The following is a 10,055-nucleotide window of genomic DNA, read 5'->3' as shown; positions in this document are numbered from 1 at the left end:
AAGAGAAAATGTCGAAGAAGAAGTCATGAAACAAATATTGGTATTGGAATCGACAATCGCTTCAATTCCCACTCAGTGCATCTCTAGTTGTGTTGTCAGTTTTCAGACACTTTATGTAAATGACCATCAAAACAAGTGTGAGGAAATAAGTTTCCTTTTTTATCGTTTTGGTGAAGTGTATAGAGTTGAGTTGGAGAATTAGATTGTGTTATCTACAGTGGTGTACTGGTGCCTGAACAAGTGGGTATACTCTTCACCGCCCCCCCCCAGGAGAAAGCAGCATACTACTAAATATTATCAATAAATCATTGGTGTGAATCAGAGGAGATGTACCCTATGGAGTCTGAAATATAAGTGTGTATACTCCATATACATGCATATACCCTGCATTATATACATATATACAACACGTAGATGTTAATCAGGATATTTTATTTTTGTTTTTTCTTCAATGACAAGATCTATTTTTACAAATAAGTTGTCTGTATTTAGACCAAACTCCATTGTCAAAAGTGATGTCTGCCTCTTTTTCACACGTAACAGTTATTTTTCAAGAATAAAGACTTCATGTATTAATCCCTTTACATAAATCGTTTTTTACTTTTATTAGAAAATATGGTGCGTCACAGCCAGGTAAGAAGGTTTCAGTTTGGATTCATAACTGTCCACATTTTGAAAGACATTTGTTTCGTGATATCGCTTCTTTCATTTCACGCTAAAGCTAGCCAGAATGACGGCAGCTGCTCTTATCGAGTTAGCAAACATCGTCATTATTTATCTTCGTCAAAGACTCACCTGTTTCGGTCAAATTAAAGGATGCGGTCCAGGTAAAAATATCGGGTGTGTAATGTGTCTTGTTTAAACGACTGAAAGCTGCGTGAATCCACACTTCACTCTCATTGGTCCACGTCATTCACCTTCTTCTACTGTGTACAAGTTAACTGTCCGACAGCTGAAGTGCTCATTACCGCCACCTGCTGGTACGGAGTTTGAACAACAGAAAGTAGCTATCATGCGGTTAAAGTTTTCCCCCGTTATACACACACAAAGAATGGTCCTATGCACACAGTTCCTGATGATCTTAAGGCATTATGGGACATGCCCAAATGATAACTTCAAATGCAAGCCAAGCCAACCAGCTGACTGACACAAATTCACACACATTACTTATATTTGTAAAGTGAAAGATCCGTGGCTCATGTGCCGGCTGGTCATCCGTCGAGAGCATCCATGACATTAAAAGTTGGCCCTATTTGCTGTGTAATAGTCAGCACTATGGTACGAGGGGTCTGGGGTGGCTCCCCCCCAAAAATGTAAAGCAGCATACATTTCTTTTCCTGCATTCTGGTCAGTTTCTATTCACCAGTTTGTGTCTTTTCTGCAGAACTTTGTGGTTCTTATCTACTCTTTTTGTCCCTTTTGTGTCTTATACACAATAATGAATACTTATACTATAATAATTGAATACTTTTCTAAAAATGTGGACTGGACAGTTGTTTCTGCACTTTTCCAGCCCTGCAAAGTTTCTTGCTAATACAAGTAGCCTTAGCTGATATATCAGTTAGTAAGACATTTTTTTTTGTGTGTATGAACTTGAGAATGACAAACAAACTGAAAATTTACATGATCCAGTTGTGATTAATTTTCTCTGACACATGGTCATACAGTAACCTTATTATATCGCTTTTCTGGGTGGTTGTTTTTGTTTTAAGGGGATTGGTAAAAATTTTTGCTGTCTTGTTCAAAAAAAAAGTTCCAGACCTCGGTGTCCTCATAGCTGGTTACAGCCATACTTAAATATCATTCCAGTTCATCGCAGTTTTTGCAACTGAACACAAACGGCATCATTTAGTACACTGTGTTTCCTGAGAAACACTGCCCTGCAAAATACAAAACACTCATGTTGCTCCTGTGCAAACTCAATTAAAAGAACAGTCATCCGTCAGAGCACGCAAGGAGCATCAGGTGATTTATACATGTGCACAGTGATCTGTTTCGTTGCGATCTGTAGCCTATAATTTGTTGTCAGTTCAGCTGAACTCTACAACGTAGAGTATTAGGGACACATTAAAGGAAAAAAACAACAACTAAAATTTACGATTTTAAACCATAGAAGGGAAATATTAAATACTACATATTTAAATCATACATTTATGAGATTATAGTCTCAAATTTACGGCTTTAATCTCGAATCTTGTTTTTTGAGTGGCCCTAATATGCCGTCGTAAAAAAGGCCCCTCACAAGAGCATTATCATCGATGCTTTTATTCCGAAAATTCATACCGGTAGTACAGTCATGAACGGAAGTACGTTTGAGGCAAGGAAGCTAATATGACTAGCAGACACAGAGAAGGATATTAATGTGTAATTTGAACAAAATAAACTTCGTAAATGTAATAGTTTTTGTCATGCCAGAGATAAAACTTTCTCACGGCGTTTGGAGCTAACATCTGGATATTTAAAAATCAACTGACAGCAGGTAAGAGGTTAGCTAAAGAGTTTGTTTACATTTGTTAGCATTTAGCTAACATCATAACAAATGATCATTTAACTAATGATCGAGTTGTGTATATTCTATAGTGTATTCTTTTACAGTTGTATTCATTATCACGCTTTCCTTTTATAATGGATTATTCGTGTAGTTATCTGAATAGTAAATGAATGTTGATTATTTTAGTCTACACTAGTTGATGTTTGAAAGAAGGCTGTGTGGCTGTTAATCTGAATCTTATTTGTATTTTTGTATGCAGGTTAGTTAATGTGATTGGATAAAAAAGTCGGATATATTTAGAAATATTCAAATTGTGCTTCAAACAAGAAGTCAAAACAACACCACTAAATCATTAAAACAAAACCTTACAATTCAAAGAATAAAACACAGGTCAAACAGGAGTTCAGATATAATAAGTAGGGATGCACATGTTGGATTTCTGCCCATATTTTCAAACTCATTTTAGACTTTTCGGCCGATATCAAAATATGTAGGGAAAAAGATACAGATATATTGGCAGATATCTTTCTTAGATCTATGGTTGATCCAGAGAGATAGATATATACATTTATTGCATTGATCCGGGATCCATCAAATGCAGTTATCGAACACTTGTGGAAAAGATATGAAGACATGTCAAAATAATTTGACTGTTTGTAAAAACTTTTTAATCAGTGTTTTTAATATCACTATTCTTTTTTAGATCATATTTAATACTTCTGAAACTCTTATGTAGTTCAGTGTTGTCTGTATGTCACTGTGGTTTATTTATGCTTTCTTTATGTACACTCTGCCCTAAACCCTGGTAGGGGTTAAAAAAGTTTTTTCAATAAATTGTTTTGCTATTTACCCCCAATATCTCTATAATATGTTGTCCTTCTCTCTTGTTGTTGTTTTTGTTTTCACTCAGATTCACAGCTGCTTCCACAGTCACATAGAATGTTTCAATATTTTTGTCTTTGTTGAATATGGAGGGAAACTTATCTCCAGGTAAATTCCTCCCAGTCAGCAGTATTTCACAGGTTGGTGTGTGTGTGTGTGTGTGTGTGTGTGTGTGTGTGTGTGTGTGTGTGTGAGTGTGTGTGTGTGTGTGAGTGTGTGTGTGTGTGTGTGTGTGTGTGTGTGTTGTTGAGTAGTGATGGAGTTGTCTCAGAGGGACAGGCTGTCTGTGCTGGTGGAGGAGCTGACCACATCTGGACAGCCTCAGCTGAACCAGGACAACATGAAGGAGATCAAGAAGATCTGCAAGTACGTTACTACTTTTAACTTTTACTACGTTTTTTTAAAGTTAAGTCGAGTGCTGCTGGGCCACCATCAGAACTATTGGCCCAAAAAGTTTGCACACAGGACTTGACTTATTTTTAATTCCTACATATTGATGCACAATGGGCCACATGATCAATGACACAGTGGATGCTGAAATGTAAGGGAGTTCAGGGCCTCTCGACTTTGGATCAACCTGCTTGTGGAGATCAGGGGAGCAGATTCAGAAACATCCTTTAATCCTCTTTTTGCTTTGTCTGTTAAAACACTTTGTAAACAACAATATCAGGTGCTATATAATTAAAGTTCTTTTATCATTATCATAATAAACCATACACAATATATCTACTAAAGTCAGTGCATGTTTTTACTAGATTATAAATGTCTGAACCACCTGTGTGAAACATTTTCCTGATGTGTTGAATCAGCTGTAAGATTCCACAGGATCGTATGAATATTGATACGGTCAATAACAGAATGAAATGTACACATTGGAAAAACAGAGTGAATTCCAAACTACTTTTAACTCTCCATGTTGTTCGGCTCACTTCTTTCAGAGCGTCTAATGACTGCATCGACCACGTTTATCACTCCATGATGTCTCAGCTCAGCCAAGAACACGCTGAGGTCAGACTGTCCGCCTTTCAGATCGCCAGCCAGCTTTTCTCCAGATCGCACCACTTCAGGACGCTGCTGGTCGATAACTTCCAGGTAGAACCAATCACTCATCTCAGATAAACTTAATGATTAACACGCATCAGAGAAAGAATAGTGTGGAGTCAGTACCTCTGGTATGATTCTGTGAGGAATAAGAGACGAGCAGCCTCTCCTCTTCCTCCATGTCCTCCATCTCCTCTTTAATGCCCTCCTCCCCATGCAGGAGTTCTTGGAATTGACCGTAGAGACGGACTTGGAACAGCCCCTCCCCCCTCCGAAAGAAGTTGCCAGGAAGCTAAGGGCACTGGCTATCCAAACCGTCCAATCCTGGCAGGCCTCTTATGGGACGGCATACAAGAAGTTAGCTCTTGGCTACCACTTCCTGAAGCAGGTCAAGAAGGTGAGAGGGATGTAAGAAATACCTCCTAGAGATAAAGATGCTGTTTCTAATCCGATAAAGGGACCCTGAGTAGATACACATTTTTAGTTTTTTAGTTTTTAGCTGCATCACTGAGCTGCATGAGCAACAGAAACACAGGCTGCACACTTTACATACAGTTCCTCAAAGTGATCCTTCAGTGTTTATCAGTCTCAAGGTTATTATTTGGACATTCATCTCCCACATCAAATCCGCCTCCTTACATAAAAAAAATGTCTCCTGACTCTGACCGTCACTCTCTGAACTCAAAGTGGCAGAAGTGGCAGAAACTCTGACTCACGCCTAGAGCTGGATATCTTTCAAAATTTTTCGATACGATACAAATACCAATACCTTGACTTCGATACTGATTCCTAAACAATACTTTTTTCGATACCAATTTTATAAAAATCCATTTTAACAAAAAAATTACATTACACATTATGATACAAATCTTTGGTTTTGGCATTTTAAAACATTCAAAGCAGTTTCATAACATGAGAATATAAACCATTTTACCACACTGCTTTAACTGAAGTTGTCTGTTTTGATCTCTTGACATGTTTCTAAACTTCATGATACACACTGTAGTCAAGCCTGTCAAAACACAACAACACACGTGTGCCCCGTCTGGTTAAGCAGCCAATCACCATTACCAGTGGTAACCAGTGCGGACCATCAAACTCTGTAGGCATTGAAATTTGGTATCGAATGACAAGCCATTTTTCCATACTCTGTAGGCAAAAGGCCCCAAAAAATCTAACTTTGTAGCCTCTCGCCTCGACTATTGCAATGGAGTCGTGTCTGAGGTACTCACTCAGCAGAGCCCCAACAGGCTGACAAGGTTCTCACCCGCACTGAGCCCTGGCTGCACCACAACCCTCATCCAACTCCACTGGTCCCCAATAAAATCACACATCAGCTATAAATTCCTTCTCACTCACAAACCCCTCAGCGCCCTGATTAGTAAATAAACCAGAGTAATGGGAACATTTAAAATATAGCGGCTTTCCTGAACAATGAAGCCACTGAGAGGTTAAGGTTGGGCCTAATATCTTTGACTGACGCGCTTTCAAAAGAATACTGTGATACGTAAAATAAGTTTGACTTTTTTATTAACGAAAAAAGATAATCAACTTAACTTATGATAACGTGCATTAACTCATAATCACAGTGAACCAGAAACAATAGAATACCCAGCTCACCCACTGAGAACAAAAGGTGAACAGGTGAGTTAAATCACCTGCTATCCCCCTACTCAATATAATCATAATAAATGATAAAATATTCAATAACCCAAAACACCAAAATATAACAAACTACCTTAACCTTAAATAAATACCACAAAGACAATTATATCCATCCATGGCTCCAACATAAAGTATCCCCTAACAATGACACCACATAATCTAAACCTGCTCTGGTACTGTCAGTCTGTTTTCTGTGTTAAATTAATTTTCCCATGTTGTGATCCTGATGTTGTGAACGAGTGTGATGTTTGAATGTTTTCAGGTGGACTTTCAGGACGCTGAGGCTCGGACTGTAGCAGAGAGGAGGCGGGAGGAGGAGAGACAGAGAAAAATGGCGAGGATCTACAAGGAGAGGGTGGAGGCGGCATCCAAAGACATGGAGGGTAAACAGACATCATTAAACAACGATAACAGTTAAAGTATTTATTCATGGATGTTTATCAAGTTGTATTTCCTCGTCAGAGTCGCAGCAGGAAATCGAGGCGACATTGACCGAGATGGAGTCATGCATGAGGCTCCTTTTACCCGAGTTTGAACTCGCAGGCATTCAGGGAGCCAGTAGCCCCCAAAACTCCCGACCAGCCAATGAGTGTGAGGAAGAGCCGTGCTGCAGCAAAGACCTGAAGGATGACAGGAGAGACGGAGCGATGAAAGTGATGGAGGAAAAAGATGAAGAAGGTACGCTCAAGAAGGGAGAGGAAGAAAAGAAGAAGGATGGGAAAGAGCAGGATGAGAAGGAGACAGAGGAGGAGAGTAGTGAAGAAGAAGAAGAAGAAGAAGAGGAGGATGAAGATGAACAGGAATCTCTTGATGAAGACAGTTTTATCCGTAACTCTGGTCTCATCTCTCACTCGTACAGTCTGGACCTGAACCTCAGCACTGGTACGTCAACATATGAGCTCAGATTCTGTTCAAACAGAAACACAGGCAGGTGGAAGCTAAGACGATATATTTTTCTACTTCTTTAACTTTTCTTTTCCTTCTCCCTCCTCCAGGTCTTCATTTAAAGGAGACAGAAGATAATGAGGCAGTGGTTTCCACGGTGATAGACCTCCATAAACTGATCAAAACCAAACACCTTCCAGCTGTGCAGGGCTGGGTCCAGGTAGGTTACAAACCTCTGAGTGTGTGTGATGATGGATGAGGTGTCTCCATGTCCTTCTGAAAGACATGTCATACACTAATTGTCTAGACGAGTTGAGAACTGATTTAGAGGCAAGACATGCTCAGCAGAGATCGTCTGTCCCTTCCTCTATCCAAAGCACACTAAACGTTCTGATAAAAGGTCAAAGGTCGCTCAGGTGGGTTCAGTCCACAGCGGAACAGACACTCACTGTCCTCCTCTACTCTGATAATCTGTTGCACACAGCAATGCAGGAGCCTCATCTGTCAACAGAGCTGTACTCCGTTATACTCCTTTTTTTATATCATTAAACAAATTAAATCTTAAGTTCAGTATTAAAAATAAATATCAGCCTGATAACATCGTACTATGATGACAGAAACATGTTTTCTGATTGTATAGTTCAGGGGTCATCAGCTACATTTATACCAGTGTCAGCTTTTTTCTTGATGCCCTCCTAAATACCTTCAATACCACAACATATTTTTTCCAAATCAAATTGTCGAATGTTCTGAATTTGTTTATATTCTAATGTATGTTTGGGAAGCTTTGTAGAGCTGGATGTGGCCAACGGGGCCGCCAGTTGATAATAAATGTTTTAGTTTGTAGAGATGCTCCGATTACAATTTCTCTGGCCGATTTCCCATTTTTACCTGGTCTGACCTGCCGATACTGATTTTCTGTCTTTAAAGCTCTACTATCAGCGAAACGAAAGAAAAAAAATGGAAAATGTCTTTGATTTAAATATATTTTTATTTATAATAAAACCTGACTGTTAAATAACCTTTTGTTACAAAAAACTATTCAAAAGTGCCTCAGGTCACATGACCATCTCTCATGCTCACTCAGGTCACATGACCATCTCTCATGCTCACTCAGATGAATCTCCACTTGAACCCTTTGTTATCTGTATTCTACTTTAGTTTTATGATGTGTGTCACTGTGCGCAGCGCTCTGCACAGGGCATGAAACAGCTCATCTGTGTGTGTATGCGTCTGATCGGCTTTAAATCGGCTCTACTCATGAGGATCACATGGATCTATCGGTGCACCCTTAGTAGTTTGTCACTTGTTAAAAGGAGGAGGCAGACCTTATGACCTACTCTACATGTTAGAGCTCTTAATGTTTTTGCTTCACTTTTAGGTAGCTGTCAAGTCATCTATCTTTTTCTACAGACTATGGGCCTTTCTAAAAGCACTCCCTCCACACTCGTACTCTGGCACACAGTGAACGCCCTTCGTTAGTGTGCAGGGGATGAATACAGCAGAAAGCTTTTGGACACTCCTTAGGAGACTAATTCAAATCACTCCACAATTTGAGAAAAACACCTTCATGATTGGTGACATTTGTTTAAAAGAAATGTTCGGATTGCCATGACGACTAATAAAAGGTGTTACACCTGTTCAATGAGTCAGCAGCGGTGCAGACTCACTGTTAGAGGGTTTAATACTCTCGCTCCACACTTTGGACAACACTCAATGTGGCCCAACAACTTTCTGATGATAATGGTGCCATGCTGTCTTTTTCCTGTATACATTGCTGTTATTGCTGCTGCTTTGAACGTTTAATTTATCCTTAATGTTGAATCTCTTTATTTTGTCTTATCTTATTTTGTAATTTGTTGTACATGAATGATATCCAGGCAGTCTCACCTGCTTGTTTTCATGTCTGTCTGGTGTGTTTTTACCTATGTGTTTTTACCTGTGTGTGTGTAGGTGTTCACCAAAGCGGGCGCTGAACAGCAGATGTTGAGGAGAGCTCTGGATCTGAAGAGTTCATTAGAAGCGTCTCTGCAGAAACACAAAGAGCTTCACATCGATTATAAAACCAGAGTCCGCAAAGTGGTGAGTCACAAACAATACCACCTTATTACTCATAGTTCAGCTGATTCAAGGTTTAAAGATCTGCCTGCAGGGTGACCTCACTTTCACCTGACACCTGTGCAAACATGCAGGAAGATGTTTTTTTACAGCAGCCAGGGGCGATGGAGAGAGAAGTCATTTACATGATGACCTTATGTTTTCTGCTGAGCAAATTTACATATATATATTTTTTTAATTTTCCTCATTATTCAAAAAGAAAACTATAGTTGTCAATGCACATAACCTTCACTACTGTACAGACGTCTTTGAGTTTAGGTTTTTCAATTTAAGTTATTTGTCATTTGTTCGCCCCCCTCTGGAGGCTTGATGGTGTTCACGGTGTAGCCTCTGTTCATCACATCTTAAGGTTGCCACCTCTATTGTTTTGGAGATTTTGGTTCCGTCCTTAACCCTCATGTATCATTATGGACATTTTTGTCCATTTGGGCAAATGTTTCCTCTTCATCTGGCCATCATTTTGTCTGTGTTAGTGCATATGGTACACATTTTTGTAAGAAAGTATCTCTTGACACATTTTTAAATGCAATTTTTTTTTAATAGATCAATAGAACACTGTGAAACATGTTTACTACCCTCTTAAGTCACTAAGGACAAAAATGTCCTCTTACAAAAAACTGTTATAAAAATAGAACAGATTCATATTTTTTTCTATTTTTTTCTGCATACATCTCTTAAACAACTTCAGCCCTGCTCAAAACTACCAAACATTCAATCATTTTTAGGAATTTAACTCTTTAAATGCCACAATCATTTAATCAGTTTGATTACATGATTGTGGCATTTAAAGGGTTCCTAAAATGATTGAATGTTTGGTAGTTTTGAGCAGGGCTGAAGTTGTTTAAGAGATGTATGCAGAAAAAATATCAATCTGTTCTATTTTTATATCAGGTTTTTAGAAGTGAACATGTTTGTCCTTAGTGACTTAAGAGGGTCGTAAATTAAACTGATGCCTGAGGGTTAAGACTCACCC

General features: G+C 39.0%; 1 protein-coding gene across 3 annotated transcripts in view; it reads left to right on the top strand.

Moving 5' to 3' along the window:
* The first annotated feature begins 2,314 nt into the window (after positions 1–2,314).
* The window catches only part of uvssa (UV-stimulated scaffold protein A), a 44,742-nt gene continuing 37,001 nt past the window's right edge, over positions 2,315–10,055 (top strand). For 2 of the 3 annotated variants that reach the window (XM_061049090.1, XM_061049087.1), the window contains exons 1-8: positions 2,315–2,479; positions 3,625–3,739; positions 4,312–4,465; positions 4,635–4,811; positions 6,342–6,462; positions 6,542–6,961; positions 7,075–7,184; positions 8,918–9,046. In XM_061049090.1, the coding sequence (XP_060905073.1) occupies positions 3,630–3,739; positions 4,312–4,465; positions 4,635–4,811; positions 6,342–6,462; positions 6,542–6,961; positions 7,075–7,184; positions 8,918–9,046 (1,221 nt within the window). In that variant the 5' untranslated portion in view covers positions 2,315–2,479; positions 3,625–3,629. The remainder of the gene's footprint in view (positions 2,480–3,624; positions 3,740–4,311; positions 4,466–4,634; positions 4,812–6,341; positions 6,463–6,541; positions 6,962–7,074; positions 7,185–8,917; positions 9,047–10,055) is intronic. The other variant, XM_061049089.1, reaches the window with a different exon arrangement.

Source organism: Labrus mixtus, chromosome 10, assembly GCF_963584025.1.
Source record: "Labrus mixtus chromosome 10, fLabMix1.1, whole genome shotgun sequence".
NCBI lineage: Eukaryota > Metazoa > Chordata > Actinopteri > Labriformes > Labridae > Labrus > Labrus mixtus.
This window is presented reverse-complemented; position numbering and strand designations above follow the sequence as displayed.